The 22,647-nt window shown below is 46.3% G+C and overlaps 1 protein-coding gene across 2 annotated transcripts in view; it reads right to left on the bottom strand.

The window, feature by feature from the left end:
* Positions 1–22,647, bottom strand: part of LOC138504315 (sulfotransferase 1B1-like) — a 127,110-nt gene that overhangs the window by 27,174 nt on the left and 77,289 nt on the right. The window contains exons 6-7 of one of the 2 annotated variants that reach the window (XM_069624726.1): positions 21,045–21,139; positions 241–421 (exon numbers count right to left, since the gene is read on the bottom strand). In XM_069624726.1, coding sequence (XP_069480827.1) covers positions 241–421; positions 21,045–21,139 — 276 coding nt within the window. The remainder of the gene's footprint in view (positions 1–240; positions 422–21,044; positions 21,140–22,647) is intronic. The other variant, XM_069624727.1, reaches the window with a different exon arrangement.

Genomic DNA, 22,647 nt, shown 5'->3' with positions numbered 1-22,647 from the left:
GAAGAAGATGTGTATGGTGTTAGTTATGCTTGTTTTTCCTTAATCAGCGCCTAAGTACTGATTTCCACATGTCCATCTTACCAGCCCATTGCTCCCATAAACCTCCAAGATGATTTGGATTACAACTAGCCCTAGACTTCATGGTCAATGGTGAGGGGGTCATGGGAGTTGTAGTTCAAAACATCCAGAGAGCTTCAGCTTACAGACTCATGCACTATGATGAATAGACTACGCCCATACCCTTGCGCATGAAGGGTGAAACCCTTTTATCCAAGAGGTGGGTTGGTATCGTCTCGTAGTTAGTCATTGGGTTTTCCTTCATTACTTGGAAGGAGGCCCGTTGAACGATGATCTTCAGAACCTCCTCCTCCATGTCCTTCTCCAGGAAAGCCAACAACTTTCGGATTTCACGCTCCAAATCCTGAGGAAAGATGGATTTGAGATGTACTTAGAGGTGTAAGGATGGGGCAAAACATTTCAAGGTATTGGGTGATAGCCAGGTCACCTATGGAAGAAATGAATAGGCTGAGGCTTGTTTTGCAATTAACATGAAAGATGCAGCTACCTGTCCTTAAATTGAGGTCACCTGTGGATCAGTCTTCCAGAGCTAATTGTCAATATATTGATCCTGCTGACAGGTTACCACTGAGTACAGGGCAGTCACAAAGGGTGCTGAGGACTGGGGCAAAACATTTGGTGAGGCCCCCTTGAAATTTTTTACACTGGGCCAGCGCAGCGCTTCCGCAAATAGGAGACGCGAGAAATCTCCCCTTCAATTTCTGTGTGGAGGAACCCAAATATGTCTGATTATTATGACAGCAAATCAACTACAGAAAAAGTTATGTTTCTCTACTGAAGAAAAGCTTATTCCAGACTAACTTTTTAATTTTATGCATAAATAAATACAGGATGGAATGGCGGCGTGTGGCCAGCATTAGGGAGGGCCCTGCACCTTTATGCACATTGAAACACACATCATACAGAGTGACAGAAAAATGTTGCGGCTGGTGAATTTTTGAATTTGCAAGGCTTAAAAGATTGCACCAATTTTGTGGGGATGAACAGAGCACAGAAGCAAGCCCAAAGCAAACAAGGGGTGCTTGAGAGGGTTTCGTGCCCCAGCATAAATGTTTAAAATGGTGCATTTTAAAGCACTTTCTTGAAAAACTGGGTAAAATACTATACAGTCTTCAATTGGTGTTGTATGGAGAAAGCCAATAAATGCAAGCCACCAACCGTGCACAGGAGCATTTTCCAATACATTTCATGCTGCCTTTGCTCACAACTTATGCCTACATAGAATCATGTTCATGCTGGCTGTACCAATACATGCCACTTACTGCCATATAAGGACTCACAGCCAGTACAAAATAGCATCCCACAGAAAGCATATCCAGACTGGCTGTGCACCATAAGTGTTGATACTGGATAGACTGCCCAGTGGAGGCAGGCAGCGCAGTCCCCCGTGTGAATAAAAAACACAGGTGCACTGGTGAGAGGAGAGCACCGCGTGGCCCCTCCCAAGCGCGAGGTCCAGGGCATTTGCCCCCTCTGCCCCCCCACCCCGTGACGGCCCTGCCTGCAGCATCAGCCATGCCATAGACTCTACTCTGCCACCAGTGCTGCCTTTGCTCTTTCATTTTACCTCCACGGCCCATCCCAGCCTCCTCACCTCTGGCTACAGCGGAACGCCATGCACACATTCCCTCTTCTGCTAAAAACATCTGTATTACTAACGGGATTTCTCCGCATCACTTTCCTTCAAGTGTAATGTCACACCTTTGCCTACGTGTACTTCATTCACCCCAAAAAAGAATGTTTCTACATTTGCCGTGACAGGCCATTAAAAATAAATAATAAGATTCGGCATTCATAGTTTTTGGACTTGGGGAAAAAAACAGATATCAACCCCATAGTAGTCCGCTGCGCACATGCAAGAATGTACTGCAAAAATAGCTTGCAACATTGAAAAAAAGGCAGGTTTTCATTTCTGAAAATCTTCCGCTGCTGCACTGCACCGTGATAGATTTTATTACCCAGGGCAACCTAATCTCCACCAAATGTTGTTAAAAAACGACTGGACGTTTTTACACCAAACCACCAAAAAGCACATCTGCACTGCGTTGTTCTGAAGCACATTTGATGATAAGCAACTCAGTTTTCTCTGAATTTAATGTGAGTGAGTTGGCCACCATCCAAGCTTTGATGCTGTGATAGATGGAATTGATAGCCATTTCACAAAGATATGTCAAACAAGTCAAAAGTAATTAGCAAAACAATGTTTATAAAGTCAGTGGATCTTAGGTTTCACCATATACATAGCTATATCAAAAAGATTGTCACAGGCCCTCTTTCCCCCAGACTGGACATTTTAGGAAAGCTTTATTAAAATATGAAAAAGAAATAGTAATAAAGCAAAACAACGCGGTTTTCATCCTACTCCTGTCAAATTCCCTAAAGAGAAGTCAAATTTTCTGTTCAGCGCACATAAAAAAAACACTGGACGGAATTAGACCAAGTACAAGACAAATTGGGCAAGAAGCATTGACTCGATTTCTGGGAGCGGTCTGGGGTTATTCCGCCAGTACCTGTGCCGGTGCCGCTTCTCCCAAAATTATAGCTACATCTCACATGCTGCTTTGCTGCAGAGAGGCTTTTCAGAAATACAAAAACTTCAATTTGTTTGTTGTACGTGAGAGATCACTGTGGTTATAACGGGTATAACTGGGGTTAGTCGAAAAACGAAAATTGGACAAAATGCCATTTGGAGGTGGAAAGAGCATGAAATGCATCAGGCTAGAGGTGAGGAGGGGGAAAACAGTACACCATGTGAAATTGAGGGTGGGGGGGGTTATGACCAAGTTCAGAGCTCAAAGTTGTCTCATAACCAGGGTTGTTGTTGCATAACCAAGGCTTATAGTAGAAGACGGGATCAGGAAGGAAAGTGTGTCACGTGAATAAACGCCCATGGCTAGTGGGCCCCAACAAAACCTATTGAGGCAACATGTCAAGGGACCATGTTGAAATTCTGCTGCCACGCAGTCCAAACTTATTAGGCAATCCTAAGGCAACTGCGAGCACCAGGCACGCAACAACGAGGCTCTGCCCTCCCTCTTTCTGGCAATGTGAGTCTTTCTGGCAATGTGGGTCATATGGGGATGACGATGTGTGGGACTGCTGCTGTGATTTGTGAGTTTACTGGAGCGATGAGGAGATCTACTGGTGATCATGACAGAATAATAACATTATGCTCTTAGTACTGAGATGAGGAAGAGGAGCTCCGATAGTATAACCTCGATAATAGTAATGTACTACAAAGAACCCCGGTTATTCATAAAATAACACCAGTTATTCTTGTGATGCACTTTAATTTCCGAGCCTGTTTTCTACTATAAATCCTGGTTATGTGAAAATAACCGTAGTTATGAGAAAACGTTTGAGCTCTGTCCCCAGTCCAAGATATTATCACAAATTGGTGGACTGAAAAAATATTTAGAAAATTGAGCTGACCGGTTTCAATATAATATTCAGATATAATTTACGCATGCACATTATGAATATTCATCTTTTATACAAACTGCACACTTAAGTAAACTCACATCAAAGCTAGGACTGACTGGTGTCAGTTACCATATGCATAGGGAATGTAAAGGGGATTTAAACTGCATACATGTACACAATGTAAAACTCCTATACTCCTCTTAGATGTATTGACAATTCACCTCCAAGTTATAGTTCACTTTAATGAGAGCTTTTATGCATGTAGAAGGCATGTAATACAAGATTAGAATTAATTTACATTTTATATTTACAAACTGTACATGTATGTGTGGGAGATGTACATTTTGTACACGTACACTACTACACACCTGAAAACTCATATCAAAGTTAGGACTGACTTTGATGTCAGTTTTCAGGAGCTATAAGAGGCAGTGGTATTTAGTACGTTTTTATACTTCAGAGAAGAATGGTCGAATGTGTGGTTTGTGAATGCATCATGAAATAGACACAGACAAGAGATGCATAGTTTTGGTTATAAACTTTTATTAAATGAAAAGAAGGTTGGGAAAAAGGCCTAACTTGCCCTATTCTGAGGGAAATGTCCCTACCTAAACAAAAACTAAGGAAAGTTTGCGTCAGAATTTCTAACTTAAAAGTTCTGTCTGTGTCCAAACCTAACCTGGCCCTCACTTGATACTTGGAGAAATTAGTATGGGTTAAAGTATCGAAATCCAGGGATTCCATTTCCCAAGCTTCCAGACAGTTCACCATGCAAAGGGTTTCTCCTTCCCCAAACTTCAGGACAGGTCACCATGCAGAGGGGCTCTCCTTCCCCAAACTTCAGGACAGGTCACCATGCAGAGGGGCTCTCCTTCCCCAAACTTCACGTCTCTCAACTTTCTCAAAACACAGTTCTCAGGGATAAGTTCCTTGTATTGAACCACACAACGTATTTTATATTCAAACACAGGTTTCATTGTCATTATTTGAGTTGCTTTTCAATATGCATGTGTTGTCAGGTAAGGACAAAGGCAGTGAATATGGCAAAGGAAATGTGCACACAATCACACAGTGAATAGCTTTGAGAGTCAAACAACATGCACACAGGAACCAAGACTCATGTATACTAAAACCCAGGAGTGCAAACAGAGTGTGCCAACAATACAAATATATGAAAAGGGATGTGGGGTAAGCACTTAGATGCTCCTTCTGAGTGCAAGGAAAGTCGGCAAGCTCCTTACCCACAATTGCTATTACAGGTACTGACAGCGCTAAGCCCACGTAGAGGGCATGCAACAAAAGGCTCTGTGATCTAACACTCTTGATGGTATTAAATAAGGAAACTTAAAAACAGTACTCACGAGGACGAAGAATACCACTTGAATGTCAGCAAGCCCACAAACCCTGTTGAGCAAACAGGGACCCCGAAAGGCTGTAACAGCAATGGGAGGATAACTAAATACATAAGACTCAAGACAAGGGGCAAGTAGGAATAGTGATTACAGAATAGTGAGGAAAACATAGGTATTCACACAGGCGCTAGCTACAACCGCACACCACACCGAATAATCAATGGGAAATATATGCAAAGGTGCAAGGGAAAACATGCAATGGATTCCAAGAGAAAGTAAAGGAACAGGAGCCAGGGACATCATTTCACCAAAATGCCAGGGGTAGCGGAAGTGACAACACATGACCTTTGACCTCTGATGACATCACAGGAAGTGATGTCATTCCCCCTCACCCCCCCACATCGAAGTGACATCACGGGAAGCGATGGAACACAACCTTTCACCTCTTGACAAAACAGGAAGTGACATCACACATTGTTCCTATGTACACTACAAAAAATATGGTTGCGATTTCACTATAATGTTATATACATTTCAAACAAGAATGGATCACCATATGTATTGTTAATACCACTGTGTATAGGCCCATATTACCAAATTACATTGAGTGCAAGCAGACGTCCAAGGCCAAATGATGATATGTTATCATATAGCACTTACGCTTAAGCACTTTATATAGAACAAATATGCATACAATATCACCCAACCTATGTTGGTGCTCATTTATTGACCTCAGAAGGGTGAAAGGCTGAGTTGAGGTGTTTAAGAACAGGCTAAATCAGTGACTCACCCCCTGAAGTGCGCCTGAAATAAACCCTTAATGATTCTAGCAATTATTGTATAGAATTCCAGAAAGACAAATTATTTGGTATTCCTATTCTTTCTTATTTAGCGTCACTGCTGAAAGTGATACACTTGCGGAACGGGCAGTTTTTTTAAAAGGCGTTATCAAGAAAGGCAGCCACTCCAGAAACAAAGAGCCACATTACACTGGCCACAGCCCAGGAACTTTCATTTAATTAAAAAAAAATGTTTTTAAAAAAACATCTTTTTTTTCTAGGGGTAGCGAGGGAGACCCCAGGGGTCGCAACTGCGACCCCTGGTGTCCCCCAAATGAGGTTCCTGACAGGAGCAGGGAAAACGAAATTACAAGGGCAAACTTCCCCCACCCATCCAAGGAAAAAGGCCCGAAGCTAATCTATGAAGAGGAAAGACTAAAGTATCAAGGTTTACAACAGCAAAGGATAAAGTCAAAGAAATATAGAACACAGGCAAACTGGGCTGCACCAAAAGGGAAAGCACTGAGAAACGCTGCCTGCTAACAGAGGAAGATAGAAAGGGAATCTGGGAAGCAGAAATCAATTAAGCACATAGATTCGAAATGCAAGGATAAAGAACAAGGAATAGAAACTTGGAACTAGGCACAAGGCTAAGAACCAGGAACAAGGGACCAGTCACAAACAGGAACACTGCATCAATGACCAGGGCTGGACTGAAGCAAAATGAGGCTTTTAAACCTGCTTAACGAGCACACGCCACAGGTATGCTGATTGCTGCAACTGCAGCCACAGGTGTTGCCTATCGTCCACCCAGCCTTGTCGGGTGGTGATGAAGCTGTGGGCCAGGCATTCTGGGAAGCATAGTCATTTGATTAAAAGCAGCATACTGGCTGCCAAAAACCTGGAATGGATCCGGAAGGGAAGTAACTTGGAAAATAAGGATTTAGCGCTCCCAATTCATCACAGCACTGTAGCATAAGGTTCGAAAGGAAAGTCCAGTAGGGAATAAACCCTAAATCATGCCCCAAAGTGGTGGGAACGGGAGCAAAGGAAGCAAATCGTGACATGCGTTCTCAGTCTAGGCGCAGTTGTTGGACCACACAGTCAACCCATACATTACAGATCACGCAACTGATACACATTGCTTCGCACTTCTCATCAATTCCTTGTACACACAGTATCGCTGGTTTGCCACCTTTCCTTTGTTACTGCTTTCATGCATTCATATAGCCTAGCCAATTGTTCGTTTTCAAAACTCACAGTTCCTTCATAGGATATACTGGTTGCTGAAAAGTACCCCTTCCCTTTCCTCATGGAGTCTTTTCAATGGTTTTAAAATTGCAATTTAATATCTTCCTTTTTATTCAGTATTCCAAAGGTAACGTTTTGTTCACATCAGCATTCAAAATTACTGGCTTTGGCTTTCATTCACATCCGTATTCAAAAGTACTGATTATGGCTTTCATTCATATCGGTATTCAAAACAAACATCCTCACCGATTTGTAAGCCTGTTTGCCTTGGCCGGCGTTCCCCTCTTCTAAGCAGACTCAGGGATTGTTGCACACAGCGATAAAGCAAGGATTCTGACTGCCACGATCTTTCTGCCTAGAGCGGCGCCTCACTCTTCCTCCACAGCATCTCTCCATTGCTTCACATCTGCCAGCAATGCGTCTCTCACAACTCAGGCTTCTCTCTGAAGCACCGCTCGGTTAACACTGCTTCCTGGCTACAGTCTGCCACAGGCTTCCAGTTTCCTCCTTCAGATCTGCTTCCTGCTGCATATGCTCTGCATTTGTCAGGTGCTCTTCAGTGTTTCTTCTGCCACACTGCCTTCCAGTATAGGTCTGCGCTCCTCCAGCCGTCCATCAATCCTGCTCTTCCGGCTGCCTGTCGACCTGCCTTTCCAGCTTCCTCCATCTTCTCTGCTCATGTCAGTTTTAAACCTCCCACCAGGTTCATTGGTCCCAAAAAGACTAGGCCGCTCACTACCTGTTTGGGAGATCTGCAGTACCCTTGATTGCCTCCTACACCAGTTAGGTACTCGTCCCAGTACCTAACTGGTGTAGGTGATTGTGCGAGTCAATAGGAAAAGGATGCATTGATCTTGTTTGCCTCTTACTCGTCCCAGTACTTAAGTGGTGGATGTTAAGAAGTGACTCACTTAGAAAGTGGGGAAGGGAATGACAATAGCCTACAAAGGCTTGGGAATGGGAAGATTCATTATAAAAGGGTAAAAGGGAATACTGTAAGGAAGGCATGGTATCAAACAGTAAGACAGACAAGGGATCACAGTTCAAGGGTGTTTATTCAACTTCAAACGCCTATCTAATCCTAAATCTAAACATGGGAGCAAGCTATGACCATCAAATAATAATAACACAGTCCTAGTCGAGTCTGTCAAAATAAAAGGGCCTTTTATTGCCTGTCCTTACTTCTAAATACAAATAGTGTGGGAAACAATGTTATGCAAAAGAAAAGTGTTCAAGAAATGATATGTCAGGATATTCCAGCCATTGGCTTCCCTTCCCTGCGTTTTCAGCACGGGACAAGGCGGCACACTCGAGCTTAGCACACTCTCTGACTTCTTTTGCACGAGAATGCAGTTCAAAACTTCAACATCAGGGCTTTCTGTGCCAAAGTCTCTTTGCCATTCAAAGTCTCTTATTTTAGAGGGCCTCATGCAAAAAGACAAATATTAAAGATACTTTTGTTTTAGGATTTTACATATGCAACTTCTCGGGTGTTTTACTGTTCTCGGTCCCCGTCCGCCAGGCTCGGACCCACTTTGATTCAAAATCTACAATTGGTCTCCCTCTGCCGGTCTTACACCAAATCTTCTTTAACAAACTTTCTCTACTTCATCCAAATCAAAGACATTCAACTGTGCACAGGATTTTGCTTGACCTGTCGCAGGACCACTTCGACAGTTATTCGTTCTCTTCTCGATATGACCTTTTCCTCACTTTCACTTGTACCACTTGTCAGCTGTAAACCTTACAGAGATCTTCGATTGAGCAGTTCCATGGCGCCAGACCACTCTGTCAAAGGTATTATGTCTTGCTTTAAAGTTCAGTCACTCATCAGCAGTTCAACTTTACTGGCGTCTCTCATCACACGTGTTTTAACCGTTTTAACAATGTTTGTTCCCGCACTCGCCATAAAATGTTGCTGTTTGCAACCTTGGCTTTAATGCAGACCGGTCTTGGATCGAGCTCCCCAACTCACCGGCTGTGTTGATTTCACTGACGCTGCTTTGTTATTGATGCCGAGATGGTTCCACGGCGGCTGGTGATTCTCTCCATCTTGATTATTGACGCGGGAGGTTCCCAGGTATCGCGACACTCAATGCAGCATTCTTCAGGCTGGTTTCCTGGTCTTATGCTTTCTATTCTCGAGGTTTTGGGAAAGTAACAGTTCCTTGTCGAAAAAGTCAACGGAACATCCCTCCTTGCGATCCCCTTCTATTTTGCTGTCTTTCCTCTTTCATTCAGCTGCCGTCTCGAAACTGCCGTTTCCTCGTGTGCTTTGCCTCGCTCAAAGTGTGGTCTTGTGCTCCTCCTTTTATCCATGTGGGGAAGCTTAATGGAAGTCAGGTGTCTGTGATGGTCAGTAATTGCCTGACCTCGCCTGACTATTGTATTGGGATACGTCAGGTATACTACTGTCTTTTCTCATAGCGGGCTGTCTGTGAGAAAGTGTTCATGTTGTAAAAGGGGGTTTAGAGTTCCTAAATATCGTAACTGGTAGGATGGGGTAAAGGTGTTACAGGGAAGGGGATACCATGTGTCACCATCTGGTGTCCAACTCCACGAAGACCCATCACCAGGTGATCCTCGAGCACTGGTCCACCTCCACAAACTGGAACCAAAAGCGTCCTTTTGGCAGATCCCCGGGGACTAGTGGGGGAGAAACCTTCAGGGTTCTCACAATACCGTGTCTCACCTAAGGGTACCTCACCTCCTCTCTCTAAGTCATCTCCCCCCAGGTAGTCCTCCATCACATATCCACCACCAGGGTCAGGATCTGGTAGCTTCAGCCTTTCCCTGGCCACCTGGGGGGAAGCTTTACCAGGGAAAGGGGTGAGCATACCCTCAGGTTTCTTACAGATGGTATACAGTGAGTGTTCATACCTTAACTATGTTATTCCCACTTTTTGCAGACTATCTGTTTTTGGTGAGATTAACCTTAACTCTTGATTTAAAACATGTTTTTATATTAATTATTATTATATATGTATAAAATATAAATATTCAAAAATAAGTGTAAAGTTCGGTGTTGGTCCAGTTTAAAAATCACATGATACTTTTTATTGGATTAGCAAGTATTATGCTGAGCTGAAACAATATATGGTTATGATTGCCTCAGTGAGAGATTAGGCCATTTTTGGCCTATGTGAGAAACTTTAGGGCCTCCTCACATCTACTCCGCTGGGATCTTCCTCTCAGGTGGCCAGGGATAGGCCATTGCGTTCGGATCCCAACCCTGGGGGTGGATATGCGAGGGAGGGTCACCTGGATGGAGGGACCTTGGGGAGTGGGGAGAGGATGTCTTTAGGTGAGGCATGGTATCCCATTTCCCTTGTCAGAATACACCCTACCCTCCATGTTATATCAAGCTCAACTTAGACACTGAGAAAGGACTATTCCAACTGGTGGTGAATGCACACCTCTTTCTCTTTCATTTGTATGCTATTTAAATGTGTGTATGCAGACAAGCAAACTATGCGACCAAGAAACAAGTTGTTGCAAAACACGTCTTTTTGCCGCTGCTTCCCCTGGCGTTCATAGGAAGCAGCACCAATATTTTAATACAATTTTGTCATAAAGAAGATATTTTAACTCCTTATTCTGGACTCTGATAGTTACTCAACATTGCGATAGATTGCGCTGACTGGGAGTGCGACTCCAGTATGCCTGTGTGACCACACTGGCACAAGCAAGATATATATGTGTGTGAAAGAGCGTATATCAAAGCACGGGAAAAGGACCGCTCTATTTTACTGATGCCCAAAGTTAAAATTGAGACAGGCACGGAAGAAACAGACATGAGACTCATCTTGACATTCAGCAAAGCCTCAAAGAACATATGCCACATAATGCATAAACATTGGCATATACTTAAGCAAGATGAGCATCTGGGGAATACTTTGGGTAGTAACATTAATATCACTTTTAGGCGCTCCACTCCCCTTAAGGATAGCTTGGTATCCAGCTACATGAGTCCCAAAACGCAAGCAGGCCCAGGTTGGCTAAGCACCAACTCTGATGGTTTCCAGAAATGCACAAAATGCAAGGCGTGTATGTTTGCTAAAAATACTAAAAATTATCTCCATCCTGTACTACACAGTAATGTGATTATTAAATCTAGGATCACATGTGAAACAGAGTATGTTGTGCATGTACTCACTTGCCCATGTGACAAATGGTACGTGGGGAGTACCATCGGAAAATTGAAACTTAGTATATTACAACATAAAAGAGCCATAAAAAATATTGACCCCACATATCCTATGGCTCTACATTTCCAGGAAAAACATGGAGGCAAACTTGAAGGCTTTGCATACTTTGGTGTACATACTATCCTGAAGACAGTAAGGGGAGGTAACCGGGAACTTCTCCTTAGACAAATGGAAACCAAATATATCCTAGACTTGGAAACCAAGAAACCCAAAGGCCATAATCTGGACGAAGAATTATTTACTTTCCTAGGCATCTAAGCAGTCTGCGATGAAACTAGAGCATCAACTGTATGGATTTTAAAGAAGACCTCAGACTCTAACATTTTGTTGGATTAACTAGACGTACTATGCTTAGCTGGAACAATACATGGTTGTGAGGGCCTCAATGAAGGATTCAGCTATTTTTGGCCTATGTGAGGAACTTTAGGGCATCCTTCCATCTACCCCCCTGGGATCTTCTTCTCAGGTGGCCCAGGGAAAGGCCATCGCGTTTGGATTCTGACCCTCGGAGTGGATATGCAAGGGAGGATCACCTGGCTGGAGGGACCTTGGGGAGTGGGGAGAGGATGTCTTTAGGTGAGGCATGGCATCCCCCCTTTCCCTTGTCAGACTACACCCCATCCTCTCCCTGCCTTTGTAGGTCAGTATTTCCCTCTTTCACACACACAAACTGTCCCACATTCATATTAATTTAAGACTGGGACGAGGAAGAGGCAACTGGGAGTCATGCACACTTCCATTCACGCACAAAGCTTTGGTGGTGAAATGAGGAAGAGCATTATGGAGTACCACTACAAGGGTTGGCATTTCCCACTCAAAGTTGACTATGGTCAGGCAGAGGACTTGAACCTGCAGCCAATTGAGAGGCTGCAAGTGCATAAAAGGAGAGACAGGCAAGAGCAAGAGAGAAACCCGCCTGGGCAGAAGGAGGCAACCACCCAACATGGAGCAGGCTATAGAGGGGCCAGTGAAAAGGATGCCGAACACTGCAGATGGTTGAGGAAGACGCCAGGGCCTGAGCGGGCCGCGAGAGAGTTGAGAGCCCTGCAGACCCCTATATGGTGTGTCCACAGCCAGAGCTGTGGACAAAGAAGACTGCAGTATGCTGCCGACCACAGCAGCAGAGCTCCCGACACGTGAAAGGGGAGCGAGAGAAAGCCAGAGAAGAAACTGAAGGCACCCGGAAGGAGTGGCCGTACACCGGTGAGCGACAAAGAGGGAACACTCATGGCGTGGTTCTCCCGGGGCTGGATCTGGGCAGAGGAAAATACTGATCAAATGAAAACCTATGATGAATGGGTCTGGAGAATGAACGGAAGAATTTTGAATACAGAACAAGCTGGAAAGTCCTTTTGAATTACAAATAGTATTATTGAATACCGAACTAGAAGATAGATATGCAAAGTATATGAAAAAACTGTACAAGTGAAAAGAAAGTTATATGAAATTATGATTAGAGATACATTGAAATATTAGAATGGGAAGTTGACACAACAAGAGTTAGGAAGACTAAGACATGAACAGTGTTAGAACAAATTGGAAAGCCACTATGAAAGATGACCTAATGCCCTGATGAAGATCATTGTGATAAAGGTTGAAACACATTTCGGCGATGTCCACATGATAAATGGAAATTAAATCATACCTATTGTACAATTGAAATATTTGAGTCTACTATTTTGATTTTGTAATTCTTTTTGGAACTGTGTTGAACATGGGGAAGGGACCCCGGGTCCTTTTTGTGGAACTGTTTTGAACTTGAGGAGGGGAGCTGAAAAGCAAGCCAGGAGCTGGAAGAAGCTTGGAACTTTGTGTTAGAACATTGTTTCTTTTTGTTGCTGACAACCCTACACATTGTATATCTTGAGTTGTGAGGGCAAGTATACGTTTTGGACACAGATGGACTTTTGAGTTGAACTTAATTTCACAGACCATCCTTAGTTTCTTTAGGTAGGAAATCCCATTTTAGCATAGGGCAAGTTAGGCATTACTCCATCCTGACATTTAGAAATAAACCATTTTATTTTAGAAAAGTGAATCTGTGGTCTGTGTCTTATTTCATGATACCTTCACACCAAGCGCACCTGCGAAGGCAGTCGCATGCTAATTGTTTGTTTATGAAATGAATGTTCCCTATGATGCTGTGCACCCCTTCTCCAGAGGTAAGGAGGTCAGTCTAAAGATGGCCACATTGGACTCTATCCAGGTCCCTTGTTGCTGTTCATGACAATTGGTAGGCGGCATAAGGCAGCATGGCAACGAGATGGAGTTAAGTGTGGGCAGCTAGGTTGGCCAGCGGGAGGCATGGGGAGCAGAACATGGGGCTTGCGGTTAGTAATGGTGTTGCGAGGGTTAGGGCGAGCAATCAGCTATGAGAAACAATTTTGCCCTTCACAGGGAGAACCAGCAGCTCCCATCAGGCAATCATTGTCTGTGCACTCCCGATGTTGGAGGGACCTGATTAGCTGGCTCCCCTGGCCAGGTGCTAAAAAAAAAAAAAAAAAATCACATACAACAACACTAATGCACTCTAGCAACATTTGAATCAAATAAAATTCATATTTTCAAAATAGGAAACAGTTAATATATTATAAAACCATATTTACTATATGTATACAATTGTCAAAGTTGGTAATTAGAAATAACATTTCTAACTTTAAAAACTTTGGCAATGAATGCCACCAGGGGGTGCAGGAAAGATGGATGCCTGACCGATGAGCTCTGGCTCTTGCCCTGTGAATTTAAGGAGTCTCAGCTGAGTTGATCACCCAGGAGCCGTTGCGACGGGGTACCCGGGTAGCGGAGGAGCTGCTGAACTGGCGGCGTGAACGGCAGCTGTTCCTGGCACCGCGCACACAGGATATCGGCTCCGGGTCCTGAGGCCCAGTGTAGCGGTGCTGACAGTAGTCCCCGGGACTCAGCGGGAAAGCACCACCACCCCAGAGGGGGTATCCGACAAGTTAGGCAAACAGTGATCGGCTGGCGGGAGAGGAGCCTGAGATAGAGGGCAAACATCAGAGCTGCGGCGAGGCCGGGTGTCGGACCACCGGCCGGAGCGAGATAGGACCTTTGACAGAACTCCCTGTGACTGCTGACTGTGCTGGGAAGGTTGGATCGCTGAAGCAAAATGTGCGCTGCAGCATGGTACTGAGACCCGGAGTTGCAGCGTTCACAGGGAGAGCCAGTGCTGACTGTGAGAGCCGTGCGGAAGCAACATGTTATGTGGAAGTGCCATCTACAGGCTCGCAGAAAACCATCCAGCCTGGGAGGCTAAGCCCAGCACGAGGCAATGTTGGGAATGGGATCCCCCCCCTCCACAGTGGTCAGAGGTGCCATTTTTGGATGTTGCACACCTGGCAGGGAGCTCCTCATGGACAACAAGAGTACTGGTCCTGCATCATAGGGTGCTGTACTGTGGAGGTTGCTGGAGGACCAGGACCCCTGGAGGGTGGGGTGCCCGGGGATTCGCTGCATACAGGGACTCATTGCATTGCTGCTTCATGATCACATGAGAGTGACCCCGGGTGCTGAGGGGCCACCTTTGAGAGCCAGTATGAGTTTGGCACAGGAGGACCCAGGTCAGCCCCCAAGGGTTGCAGATGAGTTATTGGGGTGCAGAGTGTTCAGTCGCTGGATGAAGACATTGGTGAGGCAGACCACCTGGGAGGCCCAGTGCCGAAGTGGTGAGAAGGTCTGAGGGCCCAGACTGAGGCGATAAAAGGCCCTCTGGACTTGAGTGGACTGTCCACACCTCACCGGCGACAAGGAGTGGCACAACAGGGAGGGGAGTGACCAATGGAGGCACGAACTGGAAGCAACCTGAAAGTGGAGCACAGAGAGATGGCGAAAGCGAAGGGGGTTGGGGACCTCACCCCTGTACATCAGAGACTGGTACTATTAAAAGAGAAATTCTAGCAATACTGGAATAAATATGCAGAATGCGAACGGATATGGTGACGGACCTCTGAGCGAGGGTGGTCACCCGGGAAGACCGGATGGAAGGGCTGAGGCAAATCATGCCTCATCTACGATCCTCGACTCACAGGTAGGGGTCCGCCTCCAAGACGTCGAAATGCAGGAGGATGAACTATGCCTCAAAGTGGAGGACATTGAGAACATGGAGCAGCTTAATAACCTCTGCTTTTTTGGCCTGTGGAGAAAGAGGGGGAATCCCGACAGGGCTGGAAAGGAAAATCCTGTAAATTATGGTGATGGTCATGGGTTCTAAGGAGGGAGAACAGATGGCCTTGGATAGAGTGCACCAGGTCTGGTGGCAGAAGCAGAGGGCCCTGCTCATTCCTGGCCAGGCTGCACTACTACTGCGACAAGGCATACATTCTCGAGAAAGCCAGGTTTATGGGTGATATTGAATGTGAGGACTCAAAAGTAGCTAAATTTCTGGACATTTCGGCCCACGCCTTTCTGAGGCGCAAGAAGTGTGGCCCCCTCACCAGATGGGTCCAAGAGAAAGGGTTAAGGTACAGATTCAAAGCACTCATTTTTTAATGGGAAGGAGAGAGGCGTCAGCTGGTGTCGGAGGAGGACATTAAACAGGCCGGGCACGATAACCCGAAGACTGACTCAGGAAGGTGCAGAATTCAAGGAGTCAGGAAATTTCAGAAGCTTAACACCCCCTCCCCTCGCAAGGAAGTCACCTGAAGGGGACTCAGAGGGCAGACTGAAGTTGTTTGTTTGGAGGTCCTGGTACTGTATGCCTGCGACTTCTTAGAGTTCGGCTGTTGTTGACTTTGGCGGGTAGAGGGCAGTGATATGAACGTCATGGAGTGACTAGTTCACAGAGACCTTTATATCTTTTCAATGTTACATTTGAGGGAGCCATTGAGGTGTCTCTGAGTGGACAATACAGTGCATGGTGCTGGAGGACTAGTACGGCAAGGGCAGGGGTCGCCACCAGGTAACACAGAAAAGAAAGGTAGGCTACCTATTGGAGGATTGGGAGGACAAACGGTGCAAGGTGAAAAATGGGATGTGGCTGAGTTGAGGATAGCCACGCTAAATCTAAACGGGCTCAACTCCCCATATAAGAGATCGCTAACTAGCAATATGTTCCATAAACAGCCGCTGGCGATCCTTTTTCTCCAGGAAACCCACTATGAACAGGGGGCAGAGTACGCAATAAAGGGTAAAGGCATTGGTAAGATGTATTGGGCCTCGCATAGGGATCGCAAGAAAGAGGGGGAAGGTATCATAGAAGGAAAATCATTCTGGATGACGCAGGTCCAGATTAAGAGGGGATTCGGGGGTCGGTTCCTGGGGATAAAGGGTCTCTACAATGGGGTATGGATCACATTGGCTACGCTATACACACCCAATGTAGGGCAGGTGAAATTTCTGTGCAAGATATTTGTGATGCTGGAATGTTGGGCATAGGGGGCCACGATCCTGGGGTGGGGTGATTTCTATCTAGTGGCCGACCCAGTGTTGGATTGGTGGTCAGAAAAGGGGGGAGGACCGGGGGCGGTGGCTAAGGAAAATACTGACTTCCGGAACCTCTGGCATGACTACTATATACATTCTTCTCCCACCGCACCAGTCATACACTAGGATAGACCTGCTACTGGTCCTGCGGGAGCAGGTGGGAGAGGTGGGGGGACCTAAAGTTGAGGCAATAACTTGGTCAGACCACAAGCTGTTGGTGGCAGAGTGGAGGGTGATGAAACCGCAATGGTGCCGACCGCGCTGGAGGTGCAACGACATGCTGATGAGAGATTGGGTGTTCCGCGACTTCTTAGGGACGGAGATAGGGGCATAGTTTGAAACCAATGACAACGAGGAGGTGTGCATGGCTACGGTGTGGGAGGCAACTAAGGCCACATTCAGGGGACTACTTATCGCTGAAGGGCGTGGAAGAAACGGGAAAGGGGGTTGTTCAAGGCCATGCTCTGGGAGCAACAGAAAGCTTTAATAGCCAAGCTGGTCCAGAAGGATGCAGATAGAGAAAACCTCCTGCGAGTGATGAGGGACAAGAGGCAGGACCTCCACTCCATGTCAAAAGGCGAAGTGGTGAAGAAGATGAGATTCACGCGGTAGAAATACTACGAGCAGGGCGATGCATTTGGTGCATTTCTGGTGAATAGGGTGAGGGGAAGCAGGATGGAGAGGGGAGTAGACAAGGTATGCAGGTCTGACAGAGACATGGTGGATAGAGGGGAGGACATTCCAGCCCACTTCGCTGTGTACTATCAGGAGCTCTACATTAGTCCGGTAGAGGCAATGCGAGAGGAGGTCCGTGGCTTTCCCAACAGTGTACAGCTCCCTAAACTCACAGCAGCAGAGAGTGAAGCCCTCGTGGAGGAGGTAATGCGGGAAGAGGTGCTACGGGAAATCCAAAAGCTAAAGGTGGGAAAAGCCTTTGCGAAATATGGGATCAACGCAGATTTCTACAAACAGTACCATTCCCTATTGGCGGCACCCTTGGGCAAGTTGTTTAACTCTAGAGTGGGGGAGGGCACCATAACGCTGACGTTCCTTTGGGCCTTAATAGCGGTAATCCCAAACCCAGGGAAGGGCCTAGCCAACTGTGCCTCGTACAGACCCATCTCCTTACTAAACATAGATGCCAAAATATTTGCCAGAGTGCCTGTGTCATGTTTGGAGTCCTGCCTCCCCCGACTGACACACGCAGACCAGACAGGCTTTAAAATGCAGAGGCAGGGTGCCGTTAACTTGCGTAAGACGCTCCACATTCTTAACACACTGATGGTAGCGAGAGAGGTGGCCCTACTGTTGGCCTTAGATGCAGAGATCGGGGGGGGATGGGCCTTAATGGAGAGGTCCTCTCGACCATAGGGATGGCCCAGAGATGGAGGGGTTGGATTGTGGCTCTATACTTGAAACCGACAGCCTGGGTGGTGGTGAATGGGAGCACGTCACAGGTATTCCCATTACAGAGGTGTACGAGACAGGGGTGTCCGCTCTCCCTGTTGCTTTATGCACTGGTTATGGAGCCGGGGGTGAGGAAAAATGGAGAGTTAATGCACAAAATTAGTCTCTTTGCAGTTGACGCCCTGCTCTACGTCACTAAGCCAGCGCAGTCAGTGACACGTTTGCTAGACCGTTTAGTGCAATACGGGCAATTGTCTGGCTTTAAAGTCATCCTGGAGAAATCGGTGGCCTACTTTGCTGGGGGTTTGTCTGCAGCAGAGAAGGAGTACATCAGGGGGTTGCCATTCCTCGTGAAAGAGGATTCTTTGATACTTGTGGGTAGAAGTGTCGCGCCACTACAAGATCTCTTTCCCAAGAACTACCTGCCATTATAGTCTGCTTTGTGGAAGGATTTGGTGAGGTGGGCGAGGTTGAGGCCATCATGGATGGCGTGCCTACATTGTATTAAAATGGTGATGTTGCCCAAATTTCTTTTGTGATTCCAAATGCTCCCAGTGATAGTCCCATGGCCCTTCTTTGAAGACGTTAAAGCAACTTTTTTGAAATTCCTCTGGGCAGGAGCCAAGCATAGTATTGCCTATAGTACATTGATCCTATCAAAGGAGAAGGGGGGTGTGGGGTTCCCAGATCTCCTGGCCTATTACAGGGTGGCCCAGCTTTGTGTCTGACGAGAAGGGTGCTGCACCACCCGATTCAAGAGGTCTTGTGGACCCTTTGAAAGGAAGGGGGGAGAATAGGTGGCTGTCCACATCACCCTGAGATGTATCTGGGACCCGCCCATGAGGGACAGGGTTGAGGAACCGTTGGCATTCCAGATGTCGTACGAGGCAGGGCTGAGCAGGGCCAGTCAAATGTGGAAAGGGGGGATTTCATTTGTATAGGTAAGTTGGAGGAGTATTTGGGTGTTGGAAAGCTTTCGGTATTCCGCTACCTGCAGTTGGAAGGCATGCTGATGGATGGCAAGTAGGGCGAGAACCTGCGAAGGGGATTGACGGACTTGGATCAGCTCCCGTGGGCCAGCTGTATAGGATGATACTATTGGCGGAACACTGGGCTCCACTCCCAGCCAGGATTAGGTGGGGACAAGAACTGGGGAAAGACATTGACAACGCCTTATGGGGGCTGATGAGTAGGAGAGTGTCATGCTCGACAGTCTCCCTCCAGAATAGACATCAGGCCCTGAAATTGCTACATAGATGGCACTACCCGCCGGCTGTGATAGCTAGAATGTGTAAGGGGTATGACTCACACTGCTGGAAGTGTCACCGGATGAGGGGGGGGATTACAGCCATATGTGGTGGGGCTGCCCTAGAGTACAAGCCTACTGGAGGAAAGTTCTATCATAGATCAAGGGGGTTGATGGGATCCAAAGGGAATTCTTGCAGTGGTTCCTCTTTGGGGTGTGGTTAGAGGATGATGTTGAGGATGGGCACATGGTATGGGTTATGCTGGTGGCTGTAGATGCTGCCTAGCCTAGTTGTGGAAGAGCATGCAAGTGCGTTTGGAAAGGGAGTGGGTGGCAAAGGTTCTAGTCATATATGATATGGAGTTCCTCACACATCTTTTAGATGAGTCCCGATCCAATATTGGAGGCCTATGGATGCCCTTTTTGGAGAAGTATGGCTGGTGAGCGACACGCTGCGTGAGGGTGCAAGTCTTGGGTGAATTGTAGGGTCTGATCATGAGGCAATCTCCATGCTGCAGCCTACAGCCTTTGGAGTCACGATACCTGAAGAAGGGTTTTGATCAACCCGAAACGTGTAGTATGAGATAGGGGCTACAACAGTATAATTTCCATTTCTAGATACCAGATTATATGTTTTTTGAAACACGCTTTGTATTAATTATTGTTACTTCAAAGACAATCTACTGAAATGTTGTTTCACTGTATCCAATTGTGAATATTCTGTTGTACTTTCATAAAATGACTTTCATTGAGAAATTATGATAAATATTGTGATTGATATGTTATGACTATCTTTTATGACAATTGACTACACCCATTAGAATATTTTTGTTAGCTATCTGTTTTCATTAATTATCTCTCCATAAATAAACGGAACCATTTTTGTTAAAATACTTTGCAGTCATTAATCTGCCTAAGTCTGTGTCCCTGTTTGTATCTCGAGTTTTTCCGGAGCTACCATTCCCTTTCTTTCATTGTTTGGATCTCGTAGCATAGATCTCAACAGGGAGCACCATAGAGTTTTCAGACCTTGATCAATATACTTGAACTATTATCAATTCCATTTACTCCCCTGAGTGCGCCTCTACAACCAAATCTTCTCTAGTCGCTTTTCCTAATACACCTGCCCTGAAATCCACACCCCTCCCCCCATGCACTGCATGCATAGCAAGAGGGTGGATGCGTCGCATGGGCCGAATCTACCGGTTCTGAGGAATGTTGTGATCCAAATGCGGGGAAACTTGTGTGCTAATGAACACCTATATATGTCTCTGGTGGTTTCTAAATAAATTAAAGTTAAAATGCAGCCATTGCCTCCTCGAAAAAAATGCACAGAGGGCCAGATGTTGTGCACTCAGTGGTGTTCATAAGACCTGGAGGAAATGTGGAATGAATGCCAAATAGGTAGAACATCCTAGAGAAGGCAGCATCTTTGGACACAGAACAACAATGCTTGCTTTTTTCTGATAAGGTACATAGTCCAATGTTCCTATGTACTTTTTATCTGGCAAACCTTCCTCTGTTTTTACGTACAACTTCCTAAAACAAATGTGCAAACGAAAACACCTCCAGGGTTATGGAATGTAACATCAAAATGTATCTCATCTAGCCAAGCAACGCTGATACAATCTAAGGCGGCTAAACATTCATCGTGAATTAATTAAGACAATTTAATCATGATTCTAGAATAATGGACTTCGTCACTGTCTAGCCTAGGACTCTGCCGTGTGCAGATTTCGTCACATGATGGACTATGACTCCCACCATCCCCCACCCGTTGATTGTGCTGATGGGAGCTGTAGTAACACGCATCTGGAGAGCCAAAGGTTTCAGGCCCCTATTCTAGTCAATTCGTCCTTACCTCTTTCATGTCCTCGTAGAAGAGGTAGAGAAGACGCAGGTCATTCCTTTTTTCCCACCAGCTTGTTACATGCTCGTGCCAGGAACCAAACATAACTGGGAAGAGAGAGAGGGAGAGAGGGGAGGAATAGAGAGTGGAGAGAGGGAGAATAGGGAGAGAGGAGGGAGAGAGAGAGAAGGGAGAGAGGAGGGAGAGGAGAGAGGGAGAGACAGATGAGGGGAGAGAGTAGGGATAGAGAAAGGGGAGGGAGAGAGAGGGGGAGGGGGGAGCGAGAGAGGGAGAGGAGGGAGGGAGAGAGGAGGGAGAAAAGAAGGGAGAGAGATGTGGAGAGGGAGAGAGAGAGGAGGATATAGAGAGGGGAGAGAGGGAGAAGAGGGAGAGAGGAGGAACAGGGGTAGGGGGAGAGGAGGGGGAGGAGAGGGAGGGAGCGACAGATGAGGGAGAGAGAGGACGGATAGAGAGAGGGGAGGGAGAGAGAGGTGGGGAGGGAGAGAGAGAGGGAGAGGAGGGAGAGAGGGAAATGTGGGCGAGGAAGGGTCGGAGAGAAGGGAGAGAGAGGAGAGGGGAGGGAGGGAAAGAGGGAGAGAGATGGAGCGAGGAAGAGGGAAAGGGATGGAGAAAGAGGGGGAAAGGGAGAGAGAGAGAGAGAGAGAGAAAGAGAGAGAGAGAGAGAATGAATGAATGTTGAAGGTTTAAGGCGCATGCGAACAGTAGAGCGCCTGAGCCTGTGAATTCTGAGAACTGTACAAAAAAAGCCTGAACCAGAAAGGCGCACTAGCCCGGATCTTGGAAGCGTGGAAACGCCTTGAGATACCCACACGCATCCTGCCTTACATGCCATCACCTTTAAAGGGCGCGCTGCCTGGACTAGAAAGTGTACAGCTCTCTGATACAGGAACATGCCCGGGCCATATTCAGCAAAACGGTCCAATACACGGAAGAAGCCTGCCTTGTCAGAATGGGGCAACATCTTGTAACTGAAAGTTACTGGTTCCGGTTCTAAGAAAAGGAAACGGCTTTGGCTTGTGTGCAGGGCAGAAGACACAATCAAGGAGACAACAAATGCGTTATGCAAGTGCACCAGCTCACATACGCGGCTCTGCATGAATCCAGAACAGGGATGTGCACGTGCAGAGTCCCTGCTTTATTTCAGTGCACGTGCAGAACGTGCGTGGGGGGCCTGCTAGTGCAGAGGCAAGCGCATTCGGATTCACACATGGATGGGCTTGCCCCATCACCGGTCCCAGCACAGTCTATTCCCCCTGTCACCATCCAGGTGCAGGGTGTTAGGCAGATACCTGTGCAGTTCCCTCTGGGACCACTGCAAAAGATTTAAGACTACAGGTGTTTGGCAGTAAACCCACTTGGTAGCAGTCTGTACCACACAGATTCACTTGGTAGCTGTGGCTGAGCAGTCAGACTTCCCTCAAGAAGAGTTAGGCAGTATACAGAGTATTCACAATAGGTCATAAGAACACAGCAGAACAAGCAAACACTGACCAGAGCCTGGTGTAAAAGAGATATAATTATTTATTTAAAACCACATCTAATAAAACACACAGGCAGTAATATTAAGCAATTCAGAAACACGGTCACTAAAAGA

Source organism: Ambystoma mexicanum, chromosome 11 (assembly GCF_040938575.1).
Source record: "Ambystoma mexicanum isolate Mex_15411 chromosome 11, UKY_AmexF1_1, whole genome shotgun sequence".
Classification (NCBI taxonomy): domain Eukaryota; kingdom Metazoa; phylum Chordata; class Amphibia; order Caudata; family Ambystomatidae; genus Ambystoma; species Ambystoma mexicanum.
This window is presented reverse-complemented; position numbering and strand designations above follow the sequence as displayed.